General features: G+C 38.4%; 1 protein-coding gene across 5 annotated transcripts in view; it reads left to right on the top strand.

Moving 5' to 3' along the window:
• NIPAL2 (NIPA like domain containing 2) overlaps positions 1-19,637 on the top strand; it is an 82,547-nt gene that overhangs the window by 27,335 nt on the left and 35,575 nt on the right. For 3 of the 5 annotated variants that reach the window (XM_040494082.1, XM_040494083.1, XM_040494084.1), the window contains 2 exons: positions 4,989-5,095; positions 15,106-15,165. The exons of 1 other annotated variant lie outside the window; for it this stretch is intronic. In XM_040494082.1, coding sequence (XP_040350016.1) covers positions 4,989-5,095; positions 15,106-15,165 — 167 coding nt within the window. The remainder of the gene's footprint in view (positions 1-4,988; positions 5,096-15,105; positions 15,166-19,637) is intronic. One more of the 5 variants, XM_040494085.1, reaches the window with a different exon arrangement.

Here is a 19,637-nt window from a genome sequence, read left to right as displayed (position 1 = left end):
TTCCAAAGGAAGCAAAGAGCTCCATAATCAAACAGAGTTCTGTGATATTGGGGGTTTTTTATTTTTTTTATTTTTTTTAATGTTTTTTATTTTATTTTTGAGACAGAGAGAGACAGAGCATGGGCGGGGGAGGGTTAGAGAGAGAGGGAGACACAGAATCCGAAGCAGGCCCCTCTGTGCTGACAGCTCAGATCCCGACCCGGGGCTCGAACTCACAGATGGTGAGATCATGACCTGAGCCGAAGTCGGAAGCTCAACCGACTGAGCCACCCAGGCGCCCCTGTGATATTGGGTTTTAAATGTCAGCCAGGTTTCATTAGTGTCGGGTTTCTGGGCACACTGTCAGTCTTTCAGAGGCAGGTACGGTCGGCCAGGTTTTTGGAACCTACCGACCACAAAACATTTTTATATGAAGCATCCTCAAAGGACAGCAGTTCTGGGGCGCTGGGCGACTCAGTCAGTTGAGCATCTGACTCTTGGTTTTGGCTCAGGTCATGATCCCAGGGCCGTGGGACGAGCCCCGTGTAAGGCTCACTCAGCGCCAGCTCCGTTCCACACGCAGCGGGGGAGAAAAAAAAAAAAAAAAGCCTGCTTGGGATTCTCTCCCTCCCTCCTTCTGTCTGCCCCCCCCCCCCAAAAAAAAGAAAAGAAAAGAAAAAGGACAGCAATTCTGCAAAAAACCCTTTAGGGAATTCTTAAGGCAGTGCTCACATTAATAATTCTCTAATCTCCACTGCCCGGCACGAGCGAGTGATCTAGCCTGTCTGACTCTTAAGGATTGGATAATGGGAAATAATCCTGGCAGATCTGAATGCCCAGGCCTGGGTCCAGCTTTCTGAGAATGTCAGAGCCCTAGTATTCTTGCGTCACCTTACGCTTTCTCCCTGAAGGTCTTTCTCACTGGAGAATACGTCCAAACGCTCTTTCTGACTGATAGGCTAGTTACACTGGCAGTGTGGTTAGTTCTAGATGTTGACTTTTGTTTGTGTTTCCATTAATTAAGAAAGCTTAGTGGTTATTTCTCAATTTCGTCTCTAGCCTAGGCTGGATGTTTGTCCCAACCAGACAGGGCAGTTGAATGGTCCAGAACATGAGCTCTGGGGCCACACTGCCAGGGTTCAAATCCCAGCTCTGCCGCTGGAAAGCTCTGTGGCCTCATACAAGTTATGTAAACAGGTTCATGCCTCAGATCCCTAACCTGTAAAGTGGAGATACAAAGACTTCTTACCTCAGGGGGCGCCTGGCTCGCTCAGTCGGGGGAGGAGTGTGCAACCCTCGATCTCAGGGTTGTAGGTTCAGGCCCCATGCTGTGTGTCGAGATTCCTTAAAAATAAAAAATAAAGAAGAGTTCTTACCTCAGAAGTTGTTCTGGGGAAAAGCAAAGTAAACGCAAATGGCTAAGAACAGTGTTGGATACGAACTGCAGAGTTTGACATGTAGGCAACACTAGCTACTGTCACTGTGATTTATAATTATTAGTATTACTTAGAAACAAAGCTCATTCTTCATAAGGCATCCCTTCCCACGCCCCCAGAAGACGGCTGATGATTAAATTCTCTAAAATGGAGGAACCAGTTTAAGAAATGCTTTCCATTGTTCTCATCCATGTAATGGCTCATTTTCAGGGAGCAGAAAAGTAGGATCCTCACAGCTCATTTGTCCAGCCACGGAGCAGCAATTACCCCTTGACCGTTCCACATGTTTCCTACTGAAATGTGTTGGAAAATACCAGAATTTCCAAATAACCTACCAAGACAAAATACATTTAAAAAAACACACACACAAAAACGAAAACAGGGGCACCTGGGTGGCTCAGTCGGTTAAGTGTCCAGCTTCAGCTCAGGTCATGATTTCACGGTTTGTGGGTTCGAGCCGCCCATCAGGCTCTGTGCAGGCAGCTCAGAACCTTGAGCCTGTTTTGGATTCTGTGTCTCCCTCTCTCTCTGCCTCTCCCCCACTCACATTCTGTCTCTGTCTCTTAAAAATGAATAAATGTTAAAAAATATTAAAAAAAAAAAAAACAGACACAGAAATTTGTCCTAGGAAAAGCATAGCAGCCTAAGATGTGTGTGTAACTTTCTGTCTTCTTGCTCTGGCTTCCTATCACTTCTGTTTACTTGCTAATTAACTTCAGAGAGGCTGAAGGGCAGATTTCTTTCAAGGTCTAACTGCAATTTGAGAATGTGTTTTTAGAGAAACTGTTATACCAAAAATCTAGTGAAAAGAAATAAGTTGGATATTCTGTGGAGTTTGTAGTACAATTTTAAACTACTACTAATCCTTCCCTCCCCAGAAGGTCTTTCTTGGCTTCTAGACTAAATTAAACAGGCTTATTCTCTCTGTTCCCTTAGCACCCTACAGGACCCTTTTCTTGTCTACATGGTTTCTTTTTGTGAATTAGAAAAAGGCAGCCTTTCTCGTGATATGTTATTTCTGTTTGTCTGCAAATTACTGTGATACAGTGATTTCATTAGTACAGCATGCTTGGGCACCATCTGTCATAGAATTGTCCTGAGAGATATACAACTCAGCAAGATGTGAGATGTGGGTGGTGCTTCCTCAGATTTTGTGTCTTTGTGCACTGTACAACCTGCTCAGCCACACACAGCAGCTCTGATCCTGCATTTCCCCTCCAGCAGCTTTCATCATGCTCACAATGACCTGTTTAATACCTGTCCTTACCATTTAACTGAGACCTAGGAGATGTGACTGCGTGTGTCTGCTTGCTTTCCGTCTGCTTCCTCCAGGAAAGCATAGTACAGGAAAATCACACAATACAGCTTTGTAGAGCTGGTTTGAATTTGAAGTTTGATAAAATGAGGATAGGATGTTCTGTTCTTGGGTGTTGGAAGAGAAAAACATTTGCTTAAAAGCATAATGGTTAAGCATTTCATTGCAAGGAACTCGTGGATATTTACTTTTGTAAATACTTAAAAGTCTTTAAGCCTGTCCTTTGGGGATTAAGTTAGATTATTTGTGCATCTACAAAGTACAGGCTTTCATTTCACATTTTCCTTTTTTTGTTCATCCTCATGACTGATCTATGCTGTGCTGAAGCATTGAGAGATGGCTAAAAATCATGAAGCCATCAACAACCGAAAGAGTTGAAGTCACATGGAATTAAGGAGATTCATGGTAGACCTTACTCGATATAAAATTAATTTGTGGGGGCACCTGGGTGGCTCAGTTGGTTGAGCGCCTGACTTCAGCTTGGGTCATTATCTCTCGGTTCATGAGTTCAAACCCCACATCGGGCTCTGTGCTGACAGTTCAGAGCCTGGAGCCTGCTTCGGATTCTGTGTCTGCCTCTTTCTCTGCCCCTTGCCCACTCATGCTCTGTCTCTTTGTCTCTCTCAAAAATAATATCCATTAAAAAATCTTTTTAAAAACAAACAAAAAAACCAAAACAACAACAAAAAATTAATTTGTGTAGGGGTGGTAAGGGAGTGGAATATGAAGGAAGGTTGTTGTAGGGCCAGGGAGGGTGGGAGAAATAGGACATAATAGAAGCACCAATGACATTTCTCAGTTCCGTACCTCTGAGAGTATATTGATTTAAAGTAATTTGAAGAGAGTTCACAGACTATATCAGCCTTTTCCAAGTTAAATTCAGGCAGTAATTTAGAAATAAAGGCAAGAAACAAATATTGAATGAGCATCCACTATGTCAGGTAATGTATGAGACACACAAACTTGCTATTTTACTTCATTAATGCCCAGATGTATAGAAGTGAGTAAAGAGTAGATGAAATTTGAGATGAATTGTATGAGATCAAACACTTGGCATTTTACGTGGAATGATAACATCAATAGCAGCGAGATTTCCTTGGCCCTCAAATAATTTCCTAAGAGAAGTAGTCACTGTGTGATGGGCTAATTTGGATGAAAGTTAGAGAGCCAAATGCCCTGAGAAAATGAGGAGAGAATGAGACATGTGACTCTTAAGTCTTTTCCATCTCCAGTTTTCCCTAACATGCTGGCTGTGGCCCAAATGGAAATTCATGATGTGGGATATATGTTGTTTCGTGTATTTCTGTTGTGCCGTGATAGAGCTGTAAGCTGAAGTGTGTCTGTAACCCATTAGACGATGGTCATAGTGTAGCCAGAAAGCCCTGGTGAGGCCTTTTTGGAACTCTAAAGAAGTCATCTCAAGCAGAAACTCTGGTCTCCAAGATTTTTATTAGAAACAAATGAAAGGAAGCATAAACAGACCAATAAGCAAGTGACCTGTAACATTCCACAGACCTAGATGCTACGAATTCTCTCTGTCCTTTGGAGCCCCGTGCTTAGTGCCAGCCTGGATGAAATCACGAGAGCTCTAAACCGCATGGGCTGCCTGTGGGCACTTCACGCAGACGTTTATTTTCATGTTGGAAATATGCAGAAAATATCCCTTTCTCAGTGGCTTTGGGTTGTCTGCTCCAGCAGATTTGTCCCCAGACCAGCCTAAATAAAATGCGCAGAATTAAACTCTGAAGTTCTCATTTTATGTCTGCTCATGCACTTAGCTGAGAGCATTCCTAAAACCTAAAAAACTCTATTTGAAAGGTCTTTTCCACCCATCCTGACTTTTTGAGGATGTGTTTCTAGAGAAGTTGCTACTGATGAAGTAATGTGCTATTGAATTTATAATACAGAGTTAATCCTCTCAGCGACAGAGTTTTTACTTTTTCAGAGTCTTTTTAAGCTTAATCACTAATGTGTGTCAAGACAAATGCAGAAAAGAAAGGACTGTTGTTCTTAATCCAGGTACATTTCCTTGTTTGAAATTATACAAATTACCTTTGAATAATTTCTCCAGTATCTTCAATAAGTGACACAAGCAAATTTTATATTAATATGAACAACTTGACCGCTGCATTCCTGCCGGTATGGGTGGTAGGACTTTTTTTCTCTATCAAGAAACACTTTTCAAACTCTCACATTTTCAGATTTTCAAATCCTAACTCCATAGAGTATGTGGTAATTGACCTACTTTTCCCCTACAGTTCTACAACAGGGAATGATAATTTTGGGTCACTCAGTACCTCCATACAGTTAGAGTTGATTGAGCCTGGGAGCACGCTCAATGTGTCCACATGTTTGAAGCTTGATGGTGAGTGACGGGAAAGTGCTTTCGTGGTTTGCTTTTTAGCAGTACAATAAAGTTGCCATTGTAAGTGGTCAGAAACCACAAGCCAGATATTTACATGTGAGGATCTGTTTGTAGCATCGTTATATAAATATGTTCTTTTCATGTCATGGGTTATTTTTTATGAAATGGTTTCCTTTACTACTTTGTCTTCTACTTGACTATATTATAAAGATATAGCCTGGTTTCCCTTCAGATCACAGAGGCTAACCAATGAATGGAATGTACACTAAATGAAAATTGATGACATTTTCGTTGCAGACTAGGTGAGATTCCAAAAACCGGTGTCTTGTAGATCAGATCTTTGCTGTGTTTTGTTTGGCTTAAGCAATGCTTTTAAAGAATACAAACTAATTTTCCAGTTTAGTTTAAAAACTGGACCATGAAACACAAAAAGTGGTTTGCCTTAAAGAATCAGATTTGGTAACCCTGGACTTGCATGTGGCTAGAGCTGAATCATGGCTGCCACTTTTCACTGATCTTGTATATTCCAAGTCACCACAGCCCTACAGCTCCCCATAGCTACAGCTCCCCGCCCTCATCACACCAGCCCCTCAACCTCATCATCACACCCTACAACCCTTCATTGCCCCAGCCCACCATCTTCATTACTTTTTTCCTCTATAGAGGATTGCCTACTTGGCCCCTGTATGCATTTGAATTTGTAACCCATGGACCAAGGGTTTGTTTGTTTGTTTTGTTTTGTTTTGTTTTTTATAACTGACTCAGATATGAATATTATATCCATAATCACAGATGAGTAAAGTGTAATTGTTTTAATTTGGGGTTAAATGTGTCTTTTAAGAAGTGGTCACAGTTGCATGAAAAAGAATAAAATACCTAGGAGTAAATTTAACCAAGGAGGTGGGAAACCTGTACACTGTAAGTGTAAGACATTGATGAAAGAAATGGAAGATGATGCAAATAAATGGAAAGATAGTCTGTGCTCAAGGATCAGGAGACTTCATATTGTTAAAATGCCCATACAACCCAAAGCAATCTATAGATTCAGTGCAATCCCTATTAAAATTCCAACAGCATTTTTCACAAAACTAGAAAAGACAGCTATAAAATTTGTATAGAGCCACAAAATAGCCAAAGGAATCTTAAGAAAGAAGAACAAAACTGGAGGCATTATGCTCCCCGGCTTCAAATGATATTACAAAACTATAGTAATCTCTTTGGTATTGGCATAAAAACAGACACAGATCAATGGACCAAAACAGAAAGCCCAGAAACACATCTATGCCTATGTGTTTAATTAATTTTCTACAAAGGAACCAAGAATATGCAATGGGAAAGATCAGTCTCTTCAATAAATGGTGCCGGGGAACTGCATAGTCACATGCAAAAGAATGAAACTCGACCAGTCTCTTACATCATACACAGAAATTGACTCAAAATGGATTAAAGGCCTGAATGTAAGACCTGAAACCATGAAACTCCTAGAAGAAAACATAGGCAGTAAGCCCCTTGACACTATTCTTGGCAATGATGTTTTTGGATTTGACACCAAGAGCAAAGACAACAAAAGCAAAAATAAACTACAGTGGGACTACACCAAATTAAAAAGCTCTGTACAGCAAAAGAAACTATCAACGAAATGAAAAGACAAACTACTAAATGGGAGAAAATATTTGTAAATCATATATCAAATGAGGAGTTAACATCCAAAATATATAAAGAACTCACATAATAGCAAAAACAACAAATGATCCAATTTTAAAATAGGCACAGGATCTGCATAGACTTTTTTTTTTTAAGAAGACATACAGATTACCAACAAGTACATTAAAGATGTCCAACTTCATTAATCAATAGGGAATTGCAAATCAAAACCACAATGAGATATCACCTTATACCTGTTTGAATGGTTATTATCAAAAGATAAGAAGTAACATGTGTTGGCGAGGATGTGGAGAAAAGGGAACCCTTGTGCACTGTTAGGAATGTAAATTGGTGCAGCCACTATGGAAAACAATATGGAAGTTCCTCAAAAAATTAAAAATAAAATTACCATGTGATCCAGAAATTCCACTTCTGGGTATTTATCCAAAGAAACAAAACAGTGACTTGAAAAGATAATATGCATCCCTGTGTTCATTGCAGCATTATTTACAATAGCCAAGATATGGAGACAACCTAAGTATCTATCAATGGATTAATTTTTTTTAAATGGTGTATATTCATGATGGAATATTATTCAGCCACAAAAAGGAATGAAATCTTATCACTTATGACATGGATGGACCTTAAGGGCATTCCACTAAGTGAAGTAATTCAGAGAAAGACTAATACCATATTATCTCACCTATATGTGAAATCTGAAAAACAAACAAAAAAATCAAGCTTATAGATACAGAGGACAGATTGGTGGTTGTCAGAGGCAGGAAATGGGAGGTGGGTGAAATGACTGAAGAGAGTCAGAAGGTACAAACTTCCAGTTATAAAATAAATAAGTCATGGGATGTCATACACTGCATGGCAACCATAGCTAATAGTACTGTGTTGCATATTCAAAAGTTGCTAAAAGTAAATTTTAAAAGTTCTCATTATAAGAAAAAACATTCTGTAACTATATATGATGAGCAATGTTAACTAGACTTAATATGGTGACCATTTTGCAATGTATACAAACATCGCCAGATTTAATGCAATCCCTATCAAAATACCAACAATGTTTTTCACAGAACTAGAACAAATAACTCTAAAATTCGTATGGAACCACAAAAGAATCGAATAACCAAAGCCATCTTGAGAAAGAAGAACAAAGCTGGAGGTGTCACAATGCCAGATTTCAAGACATGTTACAAAGCTGTAGTAATCGGAACAGTACAGCACTGGCAAAAAATAGACACAGAAATCAATGGAACAGAATACAGGGTCCAGAAATAAACCCACACTTATGTGGTCAATTAATCCATGACAAAGGACGCAAGAATATACAATGGGAAAAAGACAGTCTCTTCACCAAATGGTGCTGGGAAAACTGGGCAGCCAACATGCAAAAGAATGAAACTGGATCCCTTTCTTACACCATACACAAAAATAAACTCAAAATGGATTAAAGACCTAAGCGTGAAACCTAAAACCATGAAACTCCTAGAAGAAAACATAGGCAGTAATTTCTCTGATGTGAGCTACAGAAAAATCTTTCTGGTTATGTCTCCTAAGGCAAGGGAAACAAAAGTAAAAATAAACCGTTGGGACTACATCAAAATAAAAAACTTTTGTACAGTGAAAGAAACCATCAACAAAACAAAACAGCATACTACTGAGTGGGAGAAGATGTTTTCAAATAATATATCCAATAAGGGGTTAATATCCAAAATACATAGAGATCTTATTCAACTCAACCAAAAACAAAATCCAATTAAAAAATGGGCAGAGGACCTGAATAGATATTTTTCCAAAGAAGACATAAATGGCCAACAGATATATGAAGAGATGCTCAGTATGCTTAGGGAATACTCAGAATTCTTAAGGCAATCCCTAATGGTAGAATCTTTAAAAAAATGATCTTAAAAAATTGAATAAACATGGGGCGCCTGGGTGGCGCAGTCGGTTAAGAGTCCGACTTCAGCCACGTCACGATCTTGTGGTCCGTGAGTTCGAGCCCCGCGTCAGGCTCTAGGCTGATGGCTCAGAGCCTGGAGCCTGTTTCCGATTCTGTGTCTCCCTCTCTCTGCCCCTCCCCCGTTCATGCTCTGTCTCTCTCTGTCCCAAAAATAAATAAATGTTGAAAAAAAAATTAAAAAAAAATTGAATAAACAAGCTAAAAGCAAAATCAGACCTATAATTATAGAGAACAAATTATGGTCGCCAGAGGAGAAGGGATGGGGGTTTGGGCAACATGGGTGGAGGAGAGAGGAAGATACAGGCTTCCAGTTATGAAATGAATAAGTCATGAGAATAAAAGGCAACAGCGTAAGGAATACAGTCAATGGTATTGGAATAGTGATGTAACGGGGCAGATGGTAGCTACACTTGTGGTGAACACAGCATCATGTATAACCTGTCAAATCACTAAATTATACACCTAAAATTAATATAAGATTGTGTGTCAACTATACTAAAATAAAAAATTAAGTTTAAAAAGAGTGCACTAATCTTGAGGAGAACTGAGAAATGTATAGAATTGTTGAATGTTGTATACCTGAAACTAATATAGCATTGCATATAATTATACTTCGGTAAAGTATTAAGTGAAAGAATCTTAAAAAATAAAACAGAAATACAAATATAAAATCATTATGTTGTATAACTGAAACTAATATAATGTTGTATGTCAATTATACCCCAAATTTTAAAAAGGATTTAAAATATTAAGTTGTCAGGTCACCTGGGTGGCTCAGTCAATTAAGTGTCTGACCTAGGCTCAGGTCATGATCTGACCGTCCGTGAGTTCAAGCCCTGCATGGGGCTCTGTGCTGACAGCTCAGAGCCTGGAGCCTGCTTCTGATTCTGTCTCCCTCTCTCTCTTCCCCTCCCCCACTTATGCTCTGTCTTTGCCTCTCTCAAAAATAAATAAACATTAAGAAATTATTTTAATAAAATAAAAAATTAAGTTGTCATAAAGGGTAAAAAATGAAAAGTAGTAAATAAATGTGAGCAAGATATTTTTCAATGGCCATAGTATAATGCATTAAATAGTTATTGAACTCTTCTGTGCCATTAAACCTTTAGTAAAAAATCATTATTTGGGGGGTAAAGAGAGTTTAGTAAAGTGCACATATATCTTAATGTAAAAAGGGAATCCTCAGTTATCTATTCTACAGACACAAAGATCTAAACTCACCTGTAAAAATCTACCCTTGAGTTTGATTGTTAACATCTAGAAGTTTGATGCTTAACTTCTGTTTTACTGATCCCCATTAGTAGCTATTACAGAAGAAAATCCAAATCAAGTTTGTACAGTCTTTCTGAATTCTCATGCACCAGATTAATTTATAATTTTTTTTTTTCCTTTCACCTGAGGCCTGCTATGGATTTTAGAGCATCAACTCTTATAACAGCCAGTCCTTGGACCAAATCTGAATGATGTCAAAGGAGGCAAATCAGGGACAAATGTGGGATTCATTTCAGGGAGCGTTAGGAAGCTCAATACCAGGTCACAGCCGACCCCTGGACCTGGCACCCTCGCCCACATCTAGACTTGGTTTAGCTGAAGCCACCAGAATCTTGGTTGGCCTTTATCTAATTTCTTCTGGAAATCCAAATCAGAATTCCCACATGTACATTTCTTTATATCAACCTTGACTGGACAGGATACTCTGTTCTGATTACTAATCTGAGTGATATTTAATGGCCAAAAACAGAGCAGTTGACTCACCCATAATAATTGTTGTTGAGAGTCTTCCTGATAATGAAGCATTACAACTTTAGGGCCAAATGAATACATTAATAAATGGCTCCATAGGAACACTGTAGAAGCTTTTTTTGTTTTTTTCTCCTAACAGAAAATATTCCTGCTATCTTCCCCCCGCCACCCAACTTCTACATAACCACTGATTACATTTTGGAACATTATCTTTCATATGCTACCTTTCACCTTTTCTTTTTTAATGCATTGTGGTCATTGTGGTTCAGTGTCTGCCTCTGGGGTCACCATATGACACTGTGTAATGAATTTAATCCAGCGTCCACAAGTACTCTCTGTGTAGACCCATGTCTGTGAGCACTCTGTATCCATCTGTGTCCGTATGAAGGCTAGAATGGAAAAGCATTCTTGAACCTCTTGCCCAAATATGCCTCAAGTCAAAAATGCACACAAAATGTGAGTGCTGACATAAATGCTCAGTAGTAACTATAGGTTGATCATACCTAGTCCAAATCTGTTTAGTTTACAACTGTGTCCTGTTTTAATGCTTTTTAAACTATTGATCTTGGGGTGCCTGGGTGGCTCAGTCAGTTGAGCGTCTGACTCTTGATTTGGGTTCAGGTCATGATCCCAGGAGGATTGAGCCCCACCTCAGGCTCTGCGTTGAGCGAGCTTAAGATTCTCTCTCCTTCTCCCTCTGTCCCTCCCCCTCTTACATGCCCTCTCTCTCAAATTTTAAAAAAAAAAAGCAAAAACCAAAAAAACTATTCATCTTGAAATGCTCTATTTTTGAATATTAAGTTTCACTACAGGAGCAAAAGCATAGTGGTTCTTTCCTCTTCCTAGATGTTCATCAGGCAGTGGTGGTGGTTATAGCAACAACTAGACAGGGTTGAGTTTGACAAATCTCTGATTGCAACTATATATGAGGCACTTCAGTTTATTTTTTCTCATTTTAAAAATTTACTGTTCTACTTAGAAGTTATGTTATTAGCTGTTGCTCAGATACTGTCTTTTTGCTCAGCACAGCTCTCATTTTAACCATATTTTGAAAGATAAATGAATTACAAGTAAATGTTCCTTAACAGAATGTTCTTTTTTATTGCTTCGTTTGCTAGATAAATAAAACTAAAAAATCTTATTCTCGTATCTAACAGTTTTGTAGAAAACCTCATATTCTCTTAAAACAGAAAAAAAATGAGTATGGAAATGCATTAGATATAAGTTCTTTTAGAAAGTAAAAGCATATTAATGTTCTTAAAACTCTGATAAATATTTTGTAGCCGATTGATATAATTTGATGCATATATGTCAAGCTTATTGTTACCAATCATGTCCCATTTTTCTTTTAGCAATGAAATTGTCACCTACCTCTTTTCCCCTATCCGTTCTTTTTTTTTTTTTTAATGTTTATGTATTTTTGAGAGAGAGAGACAGAGAGCAAGAGGGGGAGGGTCAGAGAGAAAGGGAGACACAGAATCCTGGCGCCACCCAGGCTCCAGGCCCTGAGCTGTCAGCACAGAGCTCGATGTGGGGCTTGAACCCGCGAACCACAACATCATGACCTGAGCCAAAGTTGGATGCTTAACTGACTGAGCCACCCAGGTGGCCCCCATGGGTTCTAAAAATGAAATTATTTTTGAAACTGGTTGAGCAACAAGAAAAGAAGGAAAATGATGCCTTTCTACCTTCAAGGGAGGCAATGGAGTGTAGTGTACAAGAAAGAGCTCTGGACTGGGGATAAGGAAATGTGGGCTTTGGTTCTGATTCTGCTGTAATATAAATGTTTGTTAGTGATTATTTATTTTTGAGGGGGGGGGCGGAGAGAGAAGGAGACACAGAATCCCAAGCAGGCTCCAGGCTCTGAGTTGTCAGCACAGAGCCCCACGTGGAGCTCGAACTCACAAACCATGAGACCATGACCTGAGCCGAAGTCAGACGCTTAGCTGACTGAGCCACCCAGGTGCCCTGTAATATAAATGTTTATTAAGTGAATGGATCAACGAATGAACAAACAACTCCTCTGGACCTGTCTCCCAGATATAAAGTTTAGAACCTGAAGTACATTGTCTTTGTATCTCCTATCAGCTCTAAGGTTTCCTCATTCCATGTAAGCAATGTCTGCCTTCTTACTAGACTCCTTTGCTGTGAAATAGTCATCTTAAGGATTGTTATAATGGAATACATTTGGATTTGGTACGCATTAGTAGTGATAATTCACCTATTTTTTATTGATTGATCTCCCTCCACTCGAAAACACTCCTTATGTAATTACACAGGAGGTCAGTGATGGGATGGGAATGGGGTCTTGTTTTTTATACTTTTTCTAATTCTCTGAAATGTTAAATTAGTTTCCCTGAATTGTTTTGGTCCAAATATGAAATGGAAAATTTTCGTACATTTTTACCCCTGTCCTGAACTCAATTCTTAACCTAATGGGCTATGTATCTGTACAGGAAACATTGCTTTAATGTTTTAAAGTCGTATCACCCAATTAAGTTCATGCTCGGTGGACATTTTTCACACTCCGTTTATTCTGTGTGAAATGTCCATTCCGATAAATAACCTGCCCAGGAGAATTTTGCAAGGACTTGAATAATAGCCCAACTTGAAGAAGAGAGAGCGAGGTTGAGAAAAAGATGGAGAAAACATATGAGAATCCCAGCTTATCTTGAATGAGGGTTTCCGGTATGGATTTATTTTGTTTAAATCAATTGCCAGAATAACAGATATAGTTATATTCAAATTTAATTGATTTAATGGATTATTATACAGGCTTATTAAAATTTGTATCTATGAAAAAATTTTAATGATGTTGCAAATTGTTTGTAATATGGTAGCCAAGGAAACTGAAAAAAATTACATTTTTCTGTAATTTTTTGTAATTTTTGTAATTTTTTGTAATTTTGTAATTTTTGTAATTTTTTGTAATATGGTAGCTAAGGAAACTGAAAAAAAAAATAGTTTCAACGCTGCTAAGGTAAAATAAACGTGCCAACATACTAACTACAATTTTCTCTAGGTGATGAGTTATTTTTATGATGACTCTTCTTCCCTATTTTCTTCTGTATAGTTTTACTTTAAAAAACAAACTTCAAAGCCTTGCTAATAATTTCTGTCAAAAATTTAAAATTCAAATTATGATGTGTATTATTTTGTAGTATTGCAAGTTTGGGTTTTCCCATGCCTCTACTCATAGAGGAATGGCTCCATAAGAGGAACAACTCAGAGAGATTCAACTTACCCTGCACAACCTGAGGCCATAGAAACAGGTCAAGGCTCAGTTAGAGGCTGAGGATTCAGTAGCCTCAGTAATGGGAAAGAGGGTCTTATACTATGAGGGCCAGTAAATGCAGGGCAGAGATCCCACCAACTCTCTTATCTATGTGCTAGCTACACCTGGGAGATCTTAGAAAAATAAGACATCTCAGAGTAAAAGGAACTGATAGTCTTTGTTGGGGGTGGGGGATAGGCAAATAAATCTTCCGTGTAACATGAAAGCTATATGACCAGGGGTAATCAATCACACCAAAGACTGGATTGGTCGACTGGGTCTGGGGGAATCCAGAGGTGATACTTGAGTCTAGAGTTGGTCTCAAAAATGGAGGCAGAGTTGCAAAGGGAATAACATGAATAAAAGTCCTTTAGAATGAAACTAAATGAGGGGTGCCTGGGTGGCTCAGTCAGTTAAGAGCCTGACTTCAGCTCAGATCACGATCTCACAGTTTGTGGGTTCGAGCCCCGCGTTGGGCTGTGTGCTGACAGCTCAGAGCCTGGAGCCTGCTTCAGATTCTGTGTCTCCTTCTCTCTCTGACCCTCCGCAACTAGTGCTCTATCTGTCTCTGTCTCTCAAAAAAAAAGAAAAAAATGAAAAAAAAATTAGAATGAAACTAAATGATGGTTCTGGGAATTATGATGATTTTAGTAAGGGTGGGCATAGAATATAAAAGAGATCGAGGACAAATGTGTGAGGAAAGTGGCAGGAGCTTGAGGTCTACGCCTGAGATGAAGCCCAGTGACAGTGGACTGAAGAGGAGGGTGAACTGGACAGTTGGTAAAATCTGGACCTGACAGACCCAGGATGCTGTTGGACGTGTCGCGTGAAGGAGAGTGGAGACTGGCAGGAGTCCTAGGATTCTGGGGCTCCTTAGAGGTGTCATTGGAATAGACTTTACCAACTGAGCCATCCAGGTGCCCCTTGGAATAGGAATTACAGGAGGAGATGAAGGGAAATAATGAGTTTCAGTCTGGCATATATCGAAAATTAAAACTTCCTTCTTTCCATTCTTTCTTTCCTTCCCTTCTTTCTCTTTCTGCCTTTCCATCCCTTCCTCCTCTGTCTACCTATCTATCACCTATCTATCTATTCATCTATTCATTTAGTTATTTAGTAACCTTTATTTTGCCCTTGCTGTCCATGGGGCATTATCCCAGCCACTGTCCTAGGTCCATTGTAAACCAGGCCAGTTTTTATGTATCCTCAACCATGAGGGGGCGAGAGGGAGTTGTTTTCACAGCCACAGCTGCTGGGTGTCTCTGACCAGGACATAGCTAATCAGGTATAAGACACAAAGAGCTTAATTTCTTTCAGATGGTACCGTGTAATGTATGTTTTTTATATTGGAAACACCACTGATGGCCATTTCCTTTCTAGGTAGTGCCATTATTTCTGTTATGTTTCTGAAAGAAAATTTAAGAGCTTCAGATTTACTAGGTAAGTAATTATTTAAGTCATGTAATTATAGCACTGCTTGATCAGGAAATAAATAATATTATCCATAAAAAAAATATGTGCTTTAAAAACAGGGAACAAATTGCTGAAATGGATAAATCTCATTTAGAGGTGACCAGGATTCTTTCTTGGAGTTGCCATCTGCACTTTCATGTGAAGTATTTCTGTTTTCATTGTGCCCACTGCCCATGCTATTGACCACAGCGAATTATTATTTTATACTATTATTATGTATGTTATGAAATTTTCATGAGCATAATAAAATCCAAGAAAACATCTGTATTACCTAATAGAGTCTTCCACTTCAAAGGATGTATTTGTTACATTGTCAAGTGAAAGTCCTGCATAAAAATGAAAACCACACAAAAATTAGATGCACCAATTAACCACCTAATTTGTATTTTGCTCTTTCCAAAAACAACAGAGAACATTCCCCTTCAGATTTTCATTTAGAAATACAGCTGTTAGTAGAAAATAATAACAGCCTTCCTGGCTATAAGAAGGGTTGCTATTATATAGCAGAGCCATCATGTTATTGATTATATCTTCTACGTTTTACTAGAAATATCATTTGTGAGAAGAATTCTGGAGGTTCATATTTTCTTCCTTGACAAAGTCTTCTCTGAATTGCTGCTGACATATGATAACGAATATGATACTTTAGGCACTTTAAATAGAGGAGTGGCTGCTCACTTCCAAGGAGATCACATTTTTTAAAAAATTTGAGCTTTAAATGTGACGCCAGTGTTGGTATGTTGAGCATTTGTTTTCCCTGATTGTGTTTCCCTTGAGCCTGTTGTCTTGAAAGTGTTTTCACTTTTTCTTTTTCCTCCTTGGTTTGATTCTGCTAGTAGAGTTTTTAGTCCACATCATCAAATTTGTCATGGTTGAAATGTTTTTTCCAAATGCACTCATATATGCATTGTATCTTTTCAAATATATTATTTTTCTATACTCTTTTTTTTTAATATATCTTGGTTTGTGGAATCATTTGGGGAAGAAGTACAGAATTAGAAATAAGAATGAGCAATGCCTGAATTTTATAAATTAAAAACAAATTACATCTTACATTATTTTTCTCATTTGTCAAATGCCTTAAGGAAACTCTAAATCATTTTATCTAACATATGTCATCTTTTATAGTTAATGGTTGATTAATGTTTAAATTAATCAGAAGTATTTGATGAAGAAATACAGATGGATATATAGGGAGACTTGCTAACTATTGTGAATACTGGTGATAAAAAGATGGCGAAGACGGAATCTCTGCCCTCAAATAATACAGTTGGTGATAAAATATATACATGAATAAGTTTTTTAAAAGCAGAAAGCAGTATGTATCCTAATGCCTTGAGGCTTTAGTTAAGAACAGGATCTCTCAACCTCAGCACTGCTGACATTTTAGGCTGGAGAATTCTTCTCTGCGGGGAGCTGTCCTGTGTGTTGTAGGCTGCTTACCAGCGTCCTGCCTGGCTTTTACCCATTAGATGACAGGAGCACCCTCCGCCCTAGTAATGACAACCAAAAACAAATTCAGATATTGCCAAATGTCCCCCGAGGGACAAAAACACCCCCAGTTGAGAACCACTGGTTTAGAATAAAGAGAGGTTACTCTAGTTGAGAAGCTCAGAGAGAATTTTTTTATAGCAGAGGTAACATTCCTATCAGTTCTGATAGCTGGATAGGACAGGCACGGGCAATACCCAAGCATTTGGAGGAGGGTGTACAGAGGGACGAACACAAGAAGTATTAACAAAGGTGCAAAAAGGCAGGGTAAGTTTTCTATTTAATATGGCACTCAACTGCTGCCAGTTAGGATCGGGAAAAATTAATGAAAGTCACAATTATGGAAAGGGAAGAAGTAGAAATATCAGTGTATGCAGATGATTTGATTATATACTTGGAAAACCCGAGATCAACAGAACATTACCAAAAGCAAGAGACTAGCTCAATGTCAAAGGATGTAAATTAAACTCACTTTCATAGGTTCAAATCTGGATTCAACTTTCGCTGTCAGCTATGTGGCTGACATGATATTACCTAACTTCCCTAAGCCTCAGTTTGTTGACAAACATAGAAGACTGTTCTAAGGATCAAACTGGATAATTCATATAAGCACTCTGAGAAATATAAAGCCCTGTTGATGTAATTGTCATGTCTATGATCAACTTCATTCCTGAAAGGTAATATTAAAAATGTAACATAGGGAATAAGAAACAGACATACACACACACCAAAAAATAATAATAGTAAATTAAACCTCTATTAATTATTTGATTCTTTGCTAATTTCTCTTATTTTAATAATAGCTAATATTTATTAAACATTTCCTCTTTCCAGGTACTATCAGTGTTTTACATGAACTATCTCATTTAAATGTAGGAACAACCTATTTACAGAACTGATACTTAGGTTAAATAGCTTGTCCAAGGTCATATAACTAGTAAATGGTGGACCAGTATTCTAATAATGGCAGCCTGATATAAGTATAGCGTAATGGTTGAGGGTGAGTCTCTAGTGACAGAGAACTGTGTGACCTTTCAAAGTTACTTACTCTCCTTAAGCTTCATTTTCCTCACGTTTCAAATGAAGATAATATTACCTATCTTGTAGGATTAAGTGAGTTCCTAGAGGTAGAAGTCTTAGAACAGGGCCTGTCATGTAATAAATCTTCCATGTTAGCTATGATCATGATTTTTTTTAAATGTTTATTTATTTTTGAGAGAGGGAGAGAGAGAGTGTGTGAGCAGGGGAGGGGCAGAGAGAGAGAGAGACGCAGAATCTGAAGGAAGCTCCAGGCTCTGAGCTGTCAACACAGAGCCCGACGTGGGGCTCAAACTCAGGGACCACTAAGATAATGACCTGAGCCAAAGACAGATGCTTAACTGACTGAGCCACCTAGGAACCCCCAGCTTTGATCATTATTGCTGCCACCACAGTCACACATCCCTACACTCTAATGGTTCATCAAAGGAAACATTGATTAGGATATTTTTGCAAACTTTAATAATTCAGCTAATATTTTCCACAATTCTAATTGGGTATTTTTGCCTTCCTAATTTAATGCTTTGTGAGTAGGGCTCTGTAGCTGATCCCATATTTGTTTTGGACTATAGTTAAAAGTGATCAATTCTTAACTTTAATCTGTTGTCATAGGAATAAGAAAAATTGTAGCCACCTATCCCATACCCATGCCTCCAAGAGCAAGTCATAAAATTATCTTGATCTGAAATGTAATAACCCATTTCATACTTACGGAGAAGGATTTTTCCCCAACCTCACTCAGTAATGTGTTAAATCACATGTATTTTCTTTGTGTCTGTATTGTTGTTGCCTTGGGAAAATTTAGTTCTTTCTGTTAAAAGCTCAAAATGCATTTTTTTTCTTTACAGGGACTAAAACCAAACAGAGAAAAGAGTAGTTAGTGGCTTAAAAAAAAAAAAAAAAGATTAGCATATAAGCATGCTAAAAATTAAATTGTCAAAATGTGCAAAAGAAAATCATTTATTTTTCCCTGCCTCAAGCAAATGAAAGTTTGTTTTTCATGATGGAACAAATGAAGATTTTTTTGGGCCATGTGGAAACAAGCTGAACTAATTTATTGCCAAATGTTGCTCTGTGGCTATGAAGCTTTTCACCACTAGCCTCAAAAAATGACCTCACAAAAGCTATGTCTGAAAGGAATTGCCAACTATTATTAACTCAATGACAGGGTTTGGACTGTGCTCTGATTCTTAGTGGATTAATAACTTTAAGTTATTTTAATGATTATTTTTCCTTTAAAAAGCACCAGATTTCTCTCCCCTTCATTCAGCCAAAACCTATAGTATTTCCCCCTCTCTCCTCCCTTAGTCATCAAAAGTACTCAATCTAATAGGCTGTGAGAACCTAGTTGACTTAAGTCCAGATAGTATCATCATAAGAAAAAAAAAAAAAAAAAATGACAGTCAATTCATCAGTACTCTTCAGAGACCAGTAACTTGATTATTTTAAGTCACCTATAAATGGCTTCCCTGGATAGAATGTCAAGAGATTAAAAATGACATGAAGACCATCTCTTTCCTTCTTTCTTCCACACCAAATGGTCGGCTTGATTCAGGGCTAGTATCTAGAATACTAATGTAGCCAAACAAACCATCGTTTCTGGTTGAGGGAACAGATTGGCTATTTTGGTTTCAGGGTTGCCTCAAGAATGGGAGACTTTCTGGTGGTAGGTTCAGGACTATTTGGACTCACTACATTACTGAGACCTCCCAATCCAGGGCTGCTTTAAGATTTATGCATTATGGAGCGCCTGGATGGCTCAGTGGCTTAAGCGTCCAACTCTGGATTTCAGCTCAGGTCATGATCTCACAGTCATGATCTTAAGGTCATGAGATTGAGACCTGCGCTGGGCTCCACACTGGGCAAGGGACCTGCTTAGGGATTCTCTCCCCCTCTGCCCCTCCCCCAGT

The sequence above is a fragment of the Herpailurus yagouaroundi genome, unplaced genomic scaffold (genome assembly GCF_014898765.1).
Source record: "Herpailurus yagouaroundi ecotype Mexico unplaced genomic scaffold, PumYag 186, whole genome shotgun sequence".
Classification (NCBI taxonomy): Eukaryota; Metazoa; Chordata; class Mammalia; order Carnivora; family Felidae; genus Herpailurus; species Herpailurus yagouaroundi.
This window is presented reverse-complemented; position numbering and strand designations above follow the sequence as displayed.